This window comes from Ictalurus furcatus, chromosome 15, assembly GCF_023375685.1.
Source record: "Ictalurus furcatus strain D&B chromosome 15, Billie_1.0, whole genome shotgun sequence".
NCBI classification, from domain to species: Eukaryota; Metazoa; Chordata; class Actinopteri; order Siluriformes; family Ictaluridae; genus Ictalurus; species Ictalurus furcatus.
In genome coordinates, this window is record NC_071269.1 from 3,412,911 (window position 1) to 3,429,742 (window position 16,832).

The 16,832-nt window shown below is 36.2% G+C and overlaps 1 protein-coding gene and 1 long non-coding RNA gene across 3 annotated transcripts; one reads left to right on the forward strand and one right to left on the reverse strand.

Annotated features, from left to right (window-relative positions):
* Positions 1–346: 346 nt before the first annotated feature.
* On the reverse strand, positions 347–16,454 carry LOC128619832 (C4b-binding protein alpha chain-like). Of its 2 annotated transcripts, XM_053644295.1 has the most exons (12): positions 15,899–16,454; positions 14,378–14,514; positions 13,423–13,605; positions 12,102–12,207; positions 9,493–9,566; positions 6,951–7,130; positions 6,601–6,777; positions 6,266–6,442; positions 4,845–5,018; positions 3,362–3,403; positions 1,466–1,520; positions 347–1,283 (listed from the first exon to the last, which is right to left on the reverse strand). In XM_053644295.1, the coding sequence occupies exons 2-12, from the start codon at positions 14,433–14,435 to the stop codon at positions 1,274–1,276; spliced, it is 1,236 nt and encodes a 411-aa protein (XP_053500270.1). In that variant the 5' UTR covers positions 14,436–14,514; positions 15,899–16,454; the 3' UTR covers positions 347–1,273. The 2 variants fall into 2 exon arrangements, with proteins under 2 accessions (XP_053500270.1, XP_053500272.1); XM_053644297.1 differs by lacking the exons at positions 347–1,283; positions 1,466–1,520; positions 3,362–3,403 and adding an exon at positions 3,854–4,077 and having other exon boundaries at positions 15,899–16,453.
* LOC128619836 (uncharacterized) lies at positions 14,644–16,355 on the forward strand. Its single transcript, XR_008388014.1, has 2 exons — positions 14,644–15,136; positions 15,624–16,355. It is a non-coding gene; the product is annotated as an uncharacterized LOC128619836 (long non-coding RNA).
* Positions 16,455–16,832: the final 378 nt, after the last annotated feature.

Consider the following 16,832-nt stretch of genomic DNA (forward strand, 5'->3'; position numbering starts at 1 on the left):
AACACACCTCCAAGACGACCACTGCCTTGCTAAAGAAGCTGAGGGTGAAGGTGATGGACTACACCCTATTGAGCATCTGTGGGGCATCCTCAAATGGAAGATGGAGGAGGACAAGGTCTCTAACACCCACCAGCTCCGTGATGTCATCATGGAGGAGTGGAAGAGGACTCCAGTGGCAACCTGTGAAGCTGTGGTGAACTCCATGCCGAAGAGGGTTAAGGCAGTGCTAGAAAATAATGGTGGCCACACAAAATATTGACACTTTGGGCCCAATTTGGACATTTTCACTTAGGGGTGTACTCACTTTTGTTGCCAGCGGGTTAGACATTAATGGCTGTGTGTTGAGTTATTTTGAGGGGACAGCAAATTTACACTGTTACACAATCTGTACACTCACTACTTTACATTGTAGCAAAGTGTCATTTCTTCAGTGTTGTCACATTAAAAGATATAATCAAATGTTTACAAAAATGTGAGGGGTGTACTCACTTTTGTGAGATACTGTAAATGCTAAGGTTATTCAATACCGTAAAGCAAGTTGTCTCATCCCAATCTTGATCAAATTACGTTGCTGGAGAGACTCTGGATTGTGTATGGGTCTCAGTCAGTACATGCTTTTTTGTGAAGATTCCTCTAAATCGTGGAGAACTACAGAATCGTCTTCGGGTTTGGAAAACATTTTGAATTTTTTGTAAATTTGCTGTCCCCTCAAAATAACTAAACACACAGCCATTAATGTCTAAACCGCATGGGCATTTTCAATGCTTGTGCTATTTTCTTATAGACACTTCCTATATTGTGAGGATCAACAACCTTTTGCAGCACATCACAGCTATATTCCTTGGTCTTACCCATTGTTATGAATGACTAAGGGAATTTGGCCTGTGTGTGCCCTCATATTTATACCCCTATGAAACAGGAAGTCATGGTTGAACAATTTCCTGTTCCTAGTCTCCCAGGTGTACTAAGAAAAAGTAATATATCAATGGGAATATACTTAAAATATATTATTCTCATATGAATTCATAGGGGTGCCAGTAATTGTTGCACACCTATATTTAACAAAGGTTTTTTTTTTTAATAAACCTGTGTTTTGTTTGCAATTGCTTGATATCCATGAGCTCTCATGGGAGTCTCAGAGTATTTGTATGAATTTTTTTTTTTAAACAAAAGTTCAAATGATTAAACAATAAAGACAATTTTTTTACAGCCTTTTTTGCTCATATTTAGCAAGGGTGCCAATATTAGTGAAGGGAACTATATTTAGTGTGCTTCATGTGCCACTGAGCATGGTGTGTGCATGTTTTGGAAAAGAACAAAGAACATAAGTGCATAAAATCAGGTTAGTGTTCATGCCAGATTTAAAAAAAACATGAAAACAGTGAGCATGTCATATGATTTTTAGTCAAGCTTTTATTTTTACATGTATTTTTATTTGTTTATTTTTTAAGAAAATCGCACTTACTTTTTATGTTTCTTTTTCTTCCAGCAGTAGCAACCACCACAAACAAGAACACAAACTATACAAAACAGAAAAAAAACATGACTAAGATTGTAGATGAAAATAATAGCTTAACATCTGCAAAAAAAAACAAAAAACACAGCAATACCACCATGCTTTACGTTATTACTCAATTAAAATTTATTTCCATAGCAGTTTTAACAATAGTCAGTTTCACAAAGCAGTAAAAAAAAACTAACTTATTGCTCTTTTTTTCCACCCTTTTAGGGATTCTAAAGTCACTTGGTGTGCCAGATTAGTTCACTTTAATAGGAACACCTGTACAACGGCTCATTAATGCACTTATCCAGTGTAGAGCTGCAACAACTAATCGATAATCGATTATGAAAATCGTTGTCAACGAATCTCATTATGGATTAGTTTTTCTGCGCGCAGCACGGGGGAGATTTACTCATTACGTTACTCTTCAGAGAGTAAATACTAAAGTTGTGTCCCAAATGACGTACTGTACACTTACACTATGCATTCTGCACTACCGTCTAGTGTGTGGATTTTAGAAAGGTAATATCATCTCAAATATATCACTAGCTTTTTTTTTTTTTACTAACCGGACCTATAAGCCACGACGGTGCATGACATCATACGCACGCTAGCATTAGCAAACACCCAGAGTCACCGATAATGACTTTCTTCTGTTTACTTTCTGTCAGCGTTACCTTTTATTCCCAACATGACCTCAGTCTCCATCAGATGGAGGAGAAATCGTCAAGTAACTGAGGAAAAAGTGTATAACCTCCAAGTCCTCTAAGGCAGAGGGGTGCATTTTAAACACTGCGAGATCAAACTCATGCACGAGGACAAACTTATGTTTATATCCAAAATGCTCCACTGTGTGTAAGGGGCAGGGGAAACTGGTGCAAGTTGCTTAAAAGGTTTAGTTTAATTTAAGTTTATTGTCATTATATGCTGTGTTTGCGCTTGCAGTGTAACTTCTGTAATTTATTATAACGGAAGTGACGTGTTAGTAACGAGGCCGCGTTGCTCCTCACGCGCGGTGCAGACGCAGTGATACAGAGTGGGAGCGCGAGTAAGATCTGTAATGTCTCATTAAAACACTACGATCAAAAGTAAACACAAGTAAAATAATATTCCTAAAGCCAGTGAGGAACAGAAACCACAAGGTGCAGTGAAAGTGAGTTTTTATTTTTAATGCAGGACTGTAGTTTAATTGGGTGCTTTTTGTGCATCCATAAAAAAAAATGCATAAATACTATAAAATAAATTTATATATATATGAGAGAGAGAGCGATCACTTCCGTTTATATATATATATATATATATATATATATATATATATATACACACACACATAAACATTTATTTAATAGTATTCATGCATTATTTTTATGGATGCACAAAAAGCACCCAATTAAACTACAGTCCTACATTAATAATATATATTCTTGTGTGTGTGTGTGTGTGTGTGTGTGTGTATTGGGGTCTTTTCTGTTTTGGACAAACAGTTGTGTTAAGTTTTAGTCTGAAGTTTATATTTGTAACACTCAGTTTGTGAATTTTATTTTAAATAAACAAAAAAAATGGTACTGAAAAATTGCCCTTCCCCCATCCGATTAATCGAATAAATAAATAAATAAATAAATAAATACTCGTCCAACTAATCGATTATGAAAATAATCGTTAGTTGCAACCCTAATCCGTGCAGAAAATCATGCCGATACAGGTCAAGAGCTTTAGTTAATGGTAACATCAAACATCAGAATGGGGAAAAAAAAGTGTGATCTCTGTGACATGGTGGACTGGTTTGATTATATGAGAGACAGAGAGAGAGAGAGAAAGAGAGAGAGAGAGAGAGAGAGAGAGAGAGAGAGAGATACTTACCCAGCACTACTAGAAGAATTGGAATGATCCAAATCCAATGATCTGGAAGTGAAAATGAATATTAAATTAAATTAGATTTTGGTTTCATTAAATGAAACCTTTTACTTTTAATCTGTAGGCAATAATGTGGATGCAAACACATGAAAAAAAAAAATCAAACAGTCAAAATATAAAATAGTTCACAGTTCAAGTATTCAGTGTTCCCACTGTTGTGAGTGTTAAACCTACACAAGCACCTGGAATAAAACTCCACACTAATATATTTATAATGCAATATACTATCAATTCCTTTGTCAATGTGATTATATTCATTTGACTATTTTACAGCCGTTTACATGAGCAATATTATATTACTAATTTTTAAATCTCTTAATGATCTAGCACTTTTACACATCTTTGAGTGTCTGATAAATTGTACATTTATTCTATTATTTACAGATCTTTTTGTAATATACAATATTTTATTTCTTACTGTTTCTGACACTACTTTTATTTAGTGCATTTTTATACCAGAGCACTGTTGAATTCTCCATTCTGATTGGTCAGAAGGTGGTGTTTGTTCTTGTATAAACAGCAGCTCTGACAGTAGTTCTAGCTGCAATGATCTTCTTCTAATGTTATTTCTTCTACAGCAACACCTCATTCACGTTACAAAACAGATTAAATCATGCTGGTATTTAACAATGACAAATGTATCATTGATCTGGTGAAGATTTCTGTAAGGAGATTTAATATTTAATAATAATAAAAAGATTTAATACTTAAAATCCTTAATGTTAAGGTTAAGACACCGAAAAGTCTTCAGGACAAAGAACTTTGTGCTTTCTGGTTTCTCTTTAACATGACAAGTAGCATTTTTATCTTATTAATTTGAAAAGAAAGAAACAAATGGGAGGCTGGAACGGGAACAACTGTTTATAGCCATAATAAACATAAGTGCTACCAGGAATGAACTTGCCGCACAGACATTCGAGAACTATAAACAGTTAAACATACAGTGCAGTTCATTAATAAATGAAACACGGCTATCTGCTGTGGTATAAGAGGAATAAAGCACTTAGGGACTTCGGCCACATCACACCCTGTTGTTGATTATTTTCCAACAGCAGCACACCAGGTTGGGTTTATTCCTTACTTATTACTTGCTTATTTTACCATTTTATTTCTGACTAGCGTATGCTTCTGTATGTTTTTTTAAAATATATATATTCACCTTGTACTTTGAGCTGTCATCTAAATGTATGAAAAGTACTATATAACTAACATTTATAATAATAATAATAATAATTATTATTATTATTATTATTATTATTAATTATTATTGTTATTATTATTATTATTATCATCATCATTATTATTATATCATTGTCAGGGATTATTTTATCATGACAATTGTTAAACAGGGTTCCTAATGAACTCCCAATCAGCCAATCATCTGGTCATCAGTCATTCATCAGTCATTCAAAACATTGATTAATCTTACTTAAGTGGCACTGTGGAGGAGGTGGATTCCATCTATTATCCTCACAGGTCAGGAAATCAGACCCTTCTGTCTTGTATCCAATGTTACAATGGACCAGGACAAATGATTGATTTACAAAAAGATTTGATGTGTGATCAACATATCCATTTTTAATTTGAGGTTCATCACAGGTCTCTGGAAAAAGAGAAGAGTGAACAGAAACATAGAATGCTGTTTATTCCAAACCATATCAACTGTACACCTAACATCAATGTGCTAATAGAAAATGGGTTCATTATATTATATTATATTATATCATATTATATTATATTATTGTGTGTGTGTGTGTGTGTGTGTGTGTTCCAAAGCACACCTTGTGCAAATAATGAAGCCCTTGACTAGTTGCATCAGGTGTGCTTGAGACAACACCTGTTTTGCATATTTGTGCTGTTGTGAATTCTATTCAGGGAGTTGAATAATTTTGAAACTGGAGAAGTCATTATGAGTTGCATTTTCAGTTGAATTTGGGGAAACCACTTGAAGGATTCGTTCTGTTGAACTATTTCAATTGCTTTTGTTTGATTTGTTCATTGCAAACAGCTGAAAGTCTGAATATTTTGACTATAAACCTGATTTGCTATGGGGGTTGAATAATTTTGATTGCACACCAGGTTGGGTTTTATTCCTTACTTATTACTTGCCTATTTTACCATTTTATTTCTGACTAGCGTATGCTTCTGTATTTCTGTTTTTTATATTCACATTGTACTTTGAGCTGCAACTTAAATGTATGAAAGGTATATATATGAAATATATATATATATATATATATATATATCCCTGACAATGATATAATAATAATAATAATAAATGTTAGTTATATAGTACCTTTCATACATTTAGATTGCAGCTCAAAGTTCAATGTCAATATAAAAAAACAAAACAAATACAATTCAGTAGGAACCCTGTTTAAGAATTGTCTTTATATATATATATATATATATATATATATATATATATATATATATATATATATATATATACACACACACACACACACACACACACACACACATATAATCATGACAATTCTTAAACAGGGTTCCGTCTGAATTCCCAATCATCCAATCATCTGGTTGAGGAGGCATATCAGGCATTCAAAACATTGATTGATCTTACTTAAATGGCACTGTGGAGGAGGTGGATTCCAGGAGGATACTGGAGAACTAGAGATGTTTTTTCATTCATTGATCACTTATAACTGCAGTATTTTTAAGTGGAACTTATTTCTCGGCTCCACAGAAATAATTTGCTGAATACACAAGTGGTTGACCCTGCTGTACGTGTTTAACCATAAAACAATGAAAGCTTTAACACTAATGAGACATGTGCTTTTTACAGCAAATTTCACAATCGTATCTGAGATTTTCTCCAATACTTACCCAGACATTGGGGAGACGTCTCAAATGTTCCATCATCAGTACATGATATTGTTGAAGCTCCAATAAGTCTAAAACTTTCATTACAAGACCATGTGACTGTTTCTCCGTATTCATATAACTCCTTCTGGGGGTTAAATATTCCATTCTTTATATCAGGAGGTTTTAAGCATGTAATAGCTGAGGAAGAAAAGAATGGCAATTAAACCTCTGAAAAAAAATCATATCAGAACATAACATCTGATTGCATGAATCTCCGTGAACCAGTCATAACTGATGCTGTTTGTGGTGTGAATATATAATTATGTTTATTATTGAGAAACATTCATTAGTAGTACCATTGCACTGAGGAGGAGGTGGATTCCACCCATCTTCCTTACAGGTCAGGTAATCAGACCCATTCATTCTGTAGCCTTTATTACACCGGTAGCGGACAAAGTTGTTATATTTATAAGGTGGTGATTTTCCTTCAGTTCTAACTGAGTTTGGGATTTCCGGTCTCTCACAGGACACAACTGTATAAAAAGAATGTCACATCTTTTTTTTTACTTCTTGTACCTGTTTGTGCTCAAATATACAATTTATAACTTTTAAAATCATCATGATCAACATAAAAATGTAAAAACAGGATTTTTATTCTTATTTTTAATGAAATATTGTTTTAAACACTGAATTGAGTGGAACTCACGCAGACACCGAGGAGGAGAAGGCTGAAAAGTTCCATCACTAGAGCATGTTAATACTGGAAGTCCAATAAGCTCAAGACCTCTGTTACAAGAGTATGTGACTGCTTCATCATAATCATATGAGTCATCCTCTGGTTCAAAAGTGCCATCTGTTATAGCGGGAGGCTTTGGACACTTAATCGCTTAAAAAAAAAAAAAAACACAATAAATATTCATGTTGAAGGGGAAATATAATTGTATAAATTCTGTGGTAAAATCTACAGTGATAAGAGAAAGGAAACTGGGAGAAACCAACATATTGTGCAGTGATGACAACAACTATTATTTTTATTATAGAAAAATGAAATTCCACAAACAGTACATAAAACAGTTTAATAAAAAACAATTGTCTTAGTATGCCTTTCCTGAAAGAAGTCTGTACAAGTGAAGGTGAATTAGTATGAGGGCAATGAATGAATGAATGAATGAATGAATGAATTAGATTTCTTTAGAGGTAATGCTATGACTCCTGAAGCCATGGCCTGTAAAGAGCTTACAAAGCAAGTATAGTATCTCATTTGTCAAAAGAGATCAATCAGGAGAGGGATATAAAAGAATTTCTAGAACAATAGTTGTACCATGGAACACAGTAAAGGCCATCAGCAACAAGTTGAGACAATAGGGCACCACAGTGACATTACCAAGAACAGGATGTCCCTTCAAAATTAGCAAAAAGACAAGACAAAATCTTACCAGGGAGTCTGCCAAGAGACATATGGTAACATTAAAGGAGCTGTAGGAATATCTGAATCTCTCGTATTCTTCACATGTCTGGGCTATGGGGTAGGGTGGCTAGACAGAAGTCCTTTCTCACAAAAAATCCAGTCCCAACTAAATCACCCCAAACCATGTGGAAAAATGTGTTATGATCTGATGAGATTCCAAAAATTCCAATTTCTAAAGAAGCAGCATGGTAGTGGCTGCATCATGCTTTAGGGCTGCTTTTCTTCAGACAGAACTGGGGCTTTTATCTTTTTTTTTTTATCGAGGAGGGAATCATGAATAGCTACAAATACCAGTCAATTATTCTGCAAAACATTCAAGTGTCTGCTTGTATTGTGGTGTGAAAATGTATTTGCCCCATCCTGATTCCTTCTGTTTTTGTGTAGATCTCGTACTAAATTGTTTCAGAAATTAAAGCAAGATAAAACAAAGGCAACCCGAGTAAACACAAAATATAATATTAATAGAAAATGATAATATTATCTATTGAAGCAAAAAAAGTTATCCAATACCAACTGGGCCTGTGTGAAAATGTATTTGCCCCCGTAGTTACTAATTCCCCAAATCTATGAAACTGCATTCATAATGGAGTTCAGCTGGACTAGACACAACCAGGCCTGATTACTGCAAACCCTGTTCAATCAAATCAACACTTAAGTAGAACTTTTTGAACAGCATGAAGTTGGTTAAAAGATCTTACCCAGTAACACACTATGCCAAAGTTGAAATAAATTCTAGAAATGATGAGGAAGAAGGTGATGTATTTCAGTCCTTCTGGGAAGGGTTATAAAACTATTTCAAAGGCTCTGGGACTCCATAGAACCACAGTGAGATCCATCATCTCCAAATGGAAAAACTCAGCACAGTAGTGAACCTTCCCAGAAGTGACCGACCTTCCAAAGTTCCTCCAAGAGCACAGCAACTACTCATCCAGGAAGTCACTAAAGAGTGAACATTGAGGACAACATCGAAGGCCCTACAGGCCTCTCTTGCATCAATAAAGGTCACTATCATGACTCCACTATCAGAAAGACACTGGGCAAAAATGCCGTCCATGGAAGAGTGACGAGGCGAAAACCACTGCTAACCCAGAACATCATTAAGACGCATCTGAATTAAATATAAACTGTATTGTGTGTTTACTCAGGTTGCCTTTGTGTAACATTGCATTTCATTTGAAGATCTAAAATCTATTTAGTATGAGAAAAACAGAAGACACTTTTTCACAGCACTGTAAGTAAAAGATGAAAAGAAATGTCACCTTTCAGCATGACAATGACCCAAAGCATACATCCAAATCAACAAATAAATATCTTAACCAAAAGAAGACCAAAGTCTTCTTTTGACTAGGTCATTTTTAATGACCTAGTCAGAGTCCAGACCTGAATCCACCTAAAAATCTGGGGGGTGACCTGATGCAGGCTGTGCACAGGAAATACCCTCACAATTTGGTGGATCTAGAATGTTTTTGCAAGAAAGAGTGGGAAAATATTGCCAAGTCAAGATGTTCCACGCTGATAGACTCTAACCCAAAAAGACCGAGTGGTGTAATAATGTAATAATAAAGGATTAATTTAGGGGTGTGCACACTTTTGCAACTAGGTTATGGTAAACGGTCTTCAACTCCTTCCTCCAAAGTCACACATTACATAAGCACTAAATTGCAATTCATTTTCTTTACCTAACTGACTAAATGCTAAATGCTGAATAAACTATTATCATAATAATGTAGCACAAAACTATTTTAAAAATGAAAAATGTAAAAGCGAAAAATGACATTACCTTCACATACAGGAGCTCTCCCATCCCAACCATATTCTCTGCAATATCTAGTTGGTTCACCAACAAGCAAATATCTGCAAATAGATTTTAATTTAGCAATAAACAAGTTTAATATATATATATATATATATATATATATATATATATATATATATACACACACACATTATAATTTATATATATATATATATTACAGCTGTCAACATTAACGCGTTAATGCATGTGATTAATCTAAAAATTTTAATGCGTTATTATTTTTTAACGCAAATTAATCATTTGACAATTAAGTTTGACCCCCACTTCTTCCCGTTATCGCAGCATGGATGGTTACCTAGCTTTGTGTGATTAGGGCACGGCAAACGCGAGTAATACGAGTACAGAGGAGACGGTGTCCGCTCTGCTGAACGACAAGTTTCATTATAAAAATCTTCCAGATGGAAGTTTTGATAAAACTAAAGTTGTGTGCACTTATTGCAGTGACAATCTGTCCTTCCACCAAAGCACAACAATCTTGAAGTACCATCTTCGGGTGAAACACATTTTTGCTGATGTTAGCAAAGATGCTATTGCTGAGACAGGGTCAACAAGCCATGCTCGTCAAATGACACTGGCGGAGTGCACCCGGGGCAAGTTTGTCAACAAAATGATAACAGCACAGCTAACTAGTGCAATCGCTAAATGGATTGCCGCAGATTGCAGGCCCATCAACATAGTTCAGGACCGGGGCTTTAAGACATCATTCACATCGCCACAGGCGACCCATCATACAAGCTATCTTCGAGGGGAACTATTGTTACGAGAATACATGAACTGTACGAAGCTGAAAAGCTACGAAAGTAAGGCAGTTGGCAGAACGTACTTTTATTGCACTTACTGGAGACCACTGGATATCAGTAAGTAACCATAAAAACCTTGGTGTAACAGCGCACATAATCAATGACAAGTGGCAGCTGCACTCATTCACTTTAGGTATATTAAAAACAGAAGAATGGCATTTTGCCGAAGCATGCGCTAGCCAGTTTATCAATGTTGCAAATGAGTGTGAGATAACGGGCAAGGTCACAACTATAGGAACAGACAGCGCTCTCAATATGATTGCCGCTGCAAGGAGACTACCATTCGAGCATGTGCCGTGTGTAGTGCATATGATACAAAGTGATCACCGTGACTTTACGGGACAGCGGATTTGATAGCGTTTTAGCCAAGTGCCGTAAAATAGTAGGACACTTCAGACACAGTCCCGCAAACACCGCAGAACTGAAAGCTCAGCAAGCCTCTCATGGACTAATAGAGGAGTCCCTTGTCCAGGATGTACCGACACGCTGGAATTCAACTCTTGAAATGATAAGGCGGATTCAACACAACAAAGATCCACTGAAAGCAACGCTGGCACAGCAGAAGCACAACTTCGCCATGCTAACCTCAGCTGAATATGACAGGTTGGCAAAGTTGGAAACGGTGCTGGAACCCTGCAGGTAATGTGATTTAAAGGTGGCAACCACTCTAGATCCTAGGTTCAAAGACCTTAGGTGCTTGCCCAGAGTAGAGAGTGGAGAGGTGTGGCAAAAGCTGAGTGAGATGCTGAAGGATAGAGAACCACAGACCTCTGGAGAAAAAGTGGAGCCAGAGCCACCAAAGAAGAAGATGGCCCTCCTACTCATGGGATCATTGTCAGAGCCTGATGAAGAGGTACTGTCCACAGATAAATCTCTAGAGAGATACAAGACAGAGCCCTGTGTCAGCATAGAAACATGTCCACTACAGTGGTGGTCATCACGAGCCGGTACATATGGTAAGCTGGCTCATATTGCAAAAAGGTACTTGGCTACACCTGCCTCAACAGTGCCATGTGAGAGACTGTTTTCTTTGGCAGGCCACGCTCTGCAGAAGAAGAGGTCAGCTCTATCATCTGAAAATGTGAACAAGTTAGTTTGCCTGAGCGAATGGTCAAAAGAAGAGTAGACTGTATGACTGGTTGACAGGAGGCATGTTGCACAGATGCACACTGACTGAAGTAATTATCTTTAAGCAAGAATGTAGAGACTGTTCACTCTGTCTCTTCACAGACATTATGGCATTCCATTTCTAAAATAGGACCACTTATTGTTGCATTCATTTGAGTTGATGTTACCATCCAAAAAATTTACAGGTAAGCTATTTGTGACTTTGTAGCAGACATTACTTTATAACTGTTGTTGGTTTCTGCTAAATATGTCTGCAGTTCAAATGGATGCCTCAACAATTTAACAGATTGTTATTGAACACTTGTTAAACATGTTAATGGTTGCGATAAAACTGAAGAATCTGTTTCCTTAAACCAGTTTCTCATGCATTTATTTATTTCAACACTGCACATTTATAAGTAAATCCCAGTATTTTAAATTTGCGATTAATCGTAAGCCCATGACTGTGATTAACTCGATTAAAAATTTTAATCGATCGACAGCACTAATACATATATATAAACATATATATATATATAACTTTTGTAGTAGTGCAGTATAGTTTGTATACATCACATAGTCTGCTTATTTATCCACAGTCTGTTTATTCACTATTATTGTGCAGATACATGTGTGCAGAATCAAATATGGATAAACAATTTTTACCCTTCATGACACTTTGCTGTGATGGTTGCACCAAACAAAATTAGGTCTGTAGATTGATATATATACTTTCCATTGGGAATATTGCCAGGACTTCCACAGGATTTTTCTGGAAAAAAGGAAAAATTAGGGGGAAATACAGTCTGTTATTCCACTTATCCCACAGTGATTTGTCAGCAATTATTTATAAGCCTTTAGAATTTTCTATATTTCTGCATAAATATGACCTAAAACTTCATCAGATTTTCACACAAGTCCTAAAAGTAGATAAAGAGAACCCAATTAAACGAATGAGATAAAAAATATTATACTTGGTCATTTATTTATTGAGGAAACCACTGTAGCTCCTGTTCTCACCTATGTTATAGCTATGATAGACAGTCATTCCCTCACCAGTCTCTCTCTCTCTCTCACACATACACACACACCCAAACACACAAACAAAGCACAGCCTGTCATTTTACTGTGAAAACTGTAAAATGATTCCTTCCAAAAATGTTAAATAAACTTCTCCAAACAAAAAACATCATACATCTACAATTAAACACTTTACTTTGTAAACATGTTTAAATCTTGTATTATATGAAGAGTCCACGTCCCTGTGTATGAGCTGTTACTATAGAAACAATAATGTACTAGAACCTGCACACTAATATAAAGCTATTGTTTATTTTACAGCCGGAAATACCTGTGCTGTTTTACAAACATAATACACGCCTTCTGACCAATCAGATTCCAGCCTTTAACTGTGCTGTGGTATAAAGGGTTGCATATGTGCATGCAATAAACATTTTTAATTTTATTATTAAAGTGCAAAATGTCCACAAAAAAAAAAGCATGATATGAATCCAAACTACTTGGGCAGGGACGATATGGCAATATAATATCAACATTGTGATAAATTATGTCAAATATGCTTTTCTGAGCATATCTTTTTTGTTTGTTTGTTTATTTTTTAGATAAACTGATTGGAAACACCTGATGTGATTTTAAAATGAATCTTTACAATAGCTAAATATTGAAGCATTTACAGATTTTCTTCTGCTTTTCCGAAAAAAAAAATACTTCAAATATTTTGTTTTAATTTACTATTTATTTTATGTAAAATTTTTGTAGACATAATATAAAAAGCTCAAATATTTGTTTTAATGTAATATGGCTGTTTGATCATTTATTGCTAAACTATCATATCATGATACATATCGTGTATGGTAGAAATGTTTTTGAGAATCACAATATGATATTTTTGTCATATCGCCCACCAGTAATCCAAACTATACACAAATTAAAGCTCAATATAAAAAGATGTTTGTAGACAGTTTACTTTTGCATTGAAGTTCGAGGTCGCTCCACTGGGTTCCAGTACAGGTGATTGATCTGGAAGCTGATGATTCCACAGGAATATAACCAGTGGAACATTTGAACGTTACAGTGGATCCATCAGGAAAAGTTTGTTGGTCTTCAGTCAAAATCCGGTTTTCCCCAACATCAGGTCTCTCACATTGTGCTGAGCAGATAAATACAGATCGGGCTTATTAGTGATTATCAAATATCCAAATGTCCTTTGTATGGCCTGCACTTTGTCTGTTTCCAAAATCATAACCTGTTTTTATTTTTATTTTTTTATTTTTTGAGATATAGATATTGAGATATGGATTTTCAACAGAACTAACATTTTTATCTCATGTCTCATGTGTAGTACAATTATATAGTACACCCCTCACATTATTGTAAATATTTGATTACATCTTTTCATGTGACAACACTGAAGAAATGACACTTTGCTACAATGTAAAGTAGTGAGTGTACAGCTTGTATAACAGTGTAAATTTGCTGTCCCCTCAAAATAACTCAACACACAGCCATTAATGTCTAAACCGCAAGGTCTCAGGTGTGAATGGGGAGCAGGTGTGTTAACTCCATGCCCAAGAGGGTTAAGGCAGTGCTGGAAAATAATGGTGGCCACACAAAATATTGACACTTTGGGCCCAATTTGGACATTTTCACTTAGGGGTGTACTCACTTTTGTTGCCAGCGGTTTAGACATTAATGGCTGTGTGTTGAGTTATTTTGAGGGGACAGCAAATTTAGACTGTTATACAAGCTGTACACTCACTACTTTACATTGTAGCAAAGTGTCATTTCTTCAGTGTTGTCACATGTAAAGATATAATCAAATATTTACAAAAATGTGAGGGGTGTACTCACTTTTGTGAGATACTGTATATTTAAGGTGGGGAGCTGCAGCTGTAACATCTAATGTATAAAAGAGTCCTCACCTTGGACCGTTACAGCAGTCATGAGAAGAGTAGAGCAGATGATCATGTAGCGCAACATCTTTAACTGTAAATATTAGACACCAGCTAGGCTCTAGGTGTTCCTCTGTCCTAGATCACTACTGTCCAAGAAAGTTACCCTGAAATAAAAAATATATGAGCTAAATAAATGTGAAGGAAATTATTAATTTTTACTTTGCAATAGTTTTGTTCTTGTTCTGTTCATCTGAGGATAACGCCTAAGAAGTCCATGTCATATCACTTTGATCAGTACAGAATGTTTATCTGCTATACAGAGACACAAACATGTTTTTCTGTTCAAGGTTCATCTGCACATCTTCAAAGACCCTGAAACAAAGCCTGTTTGAACTGCCTCAAACCGCTTCTTATCGGTACACAGAAGTGTGTCATGCTCTGCGTTTCATATATATAGTAGTTGTAACCCAGGGGTAAAACTTGGATATAAATAGATTAAATAAATAAATAAGTCCTGAGTGAATATTATTATCATCCAATACGAGGTTAGGGTGCTGTTAGGACATCAGCCTGTAGGAGTGAGAGTTGCTACATTCCAGCCAATGGGATGGCTGAGCCCGCCTCTCAGCTAGCGAGGGAGATAGGAAGAGATGCCAGTAGTAACTGAGTCATCGTGGCGGTACGTTGATGCTGCTGTTACGGGTGTAAATTACCAACAGTGTAGAGTGTCACGAAAGAGTCGAAGTTGGAAGGCATGCTAGAGTAATGTGCCGTTCTCTTGCACTGGTGAGTTTATATCCGTCAACTTATATGCGTCATCCTCCATTTTAGATTATTGACCTCGGTATAAACGGTGCTAGCCACCGCGCCTCGTGTTGCTATATGCTAGCTGTGAGCTGTAAGCTAACGGCTAAGATGCCTTATCTTTGTTAATAAATTGTGTACACATTAACTGATACAAACAGGATATTTCATGGTATTCTGTATTTAGGACTGCCACCACTGGTAAGTGGAGTAGCTCCACTGAGTTGTATGTTTGTAACTGTATTTTATTTCGAATGTTAAATTGAGTGTATTAACTGTTACGCCTTGAGGCCTAGTAACCGTTGAAAGACTGATGTTAGTGAATGTTACCAGTTTTCATGCCCTACATTCACCCAGTTAAATTATTAAGTGTATTATGAATGTGGTTACTGAGTTATTGATATTAACTCCAGTTATGCTGACCATGTTAATAGTTAGCTGTTGAGTCATTTTATGTGACCTATCTCAGGTAGGTCAGGTTTTAATGTTGAGTTCAGATGTTGATTGACCGCGAATACGGTGGAGCCCGACCCGTCGGCGAAGATTCTGGATAACCTCGGAGAAACTGTTCCAGTAATGGATGGCAAGCCAACCCCACTTGACCTAGAACCTGATTGCAGCTAGGAGATTGCAATTTCAGCACGCTGCGTCCGAGAGCTTTGATTTAGTTTCCCTTGGCCCAAGGGATCCAAGGGAAACTAAATCAAAGCTCTCGGACACAGCGACAACAAAGGACCTTTTTACCTTCAGAGGACGAGTCTGCGAGTGTTGTCTAATTTCCACGACAATTTGGCGTCTCCTGGATGGGCTGTGCGAGTCTTTTCAGCTTTTCTGGACAACAAGCAAAACGGAGGACGCCCGTGGAAAAGTTTCACCCTAAAGCCTGTGTTGACACAGGCGTGTCCTTTGTTGTGCAGAGCAATAGACCGATGCAGCCTTACCACTGACTGGTAGGAATCATCAAGAATTTAGAATTAGAATTTTAGATTTTAAGTCATTGTGTATTGCTGTCTGTATGGAAGGGAGTCAATGATATAAGAAATGTGTGTATTACATTGAGAGAAGTATTACATGGAGGCGATTTCTTCTAAGAAGTTCCAGGAACTTTCCTCTGAACTTCGCCTTCGCTCTCTCATTATTCTATCCTGCTTTATTCTATCCTGTATTAACCATCTTCCTGTAATAAACCTTTTTATCTTCAGAGGACGAGTCTGCGAGTGTTGTCTAATTTCCATGACAAAAGTTAAATTTACTTTTACTTTTGTAGCACATAGAAAGTAAATGTATACAAGATAATAGAAGAAGAAAAAGGTAGAGGAGGAGGAGGATTAGGAATTTTGTGTATAATTACTTAGCTAATATCCTCCTGAGAACCAACGTAAAAGAAAATGTCTCCCATCAGAGTAAAAAAACATTGAGTGTTTCTGAATAAAAACATTACATTGGGAGGAACACTTAGAACACTTTTTGATCAAGTTCTATTCTAAGTGTGTATTGAGTTAGATGAATTCTGTGTCTTGCTGAACAATAATTCTTTTTCTGTATCAGCCTGTACTTTCCTACACAGAAGTAAATAACCTTGAGGCTGGAGGACAATTAAGGAGTTAGGATAGGGCCTCAGGAAGGGAGGTAGATAGCAGCTAGGACAGCAGAAACAGACAATCAGAGAGAAACAATG

Excerpts from the sequence above, each read along its gene's own strand:
- LOC128619832 (XM_053644295.1), bottom strand. The coding sequence starts at position 14,435 with ATGTTGCGCTACATGATCATCTGCTCTACTCTTCTCATGACTGCTGTA. Across the intron at positions 5,019-6,265 it reads GACGTCTCCCCAATGTCTGG|AGACCTGTGATGAACCTCAA; the intron begins GTAAGTATTGGA and ends CTCTTTTTCCAG. Across the intron at positions 3,404-4,844 it reads TCCTCCACAGTGCCACTTAA|ATCATTGGATTTGGATCATT; the intron begins GTAAGATTAATC and ends TTTCACTTCCAG.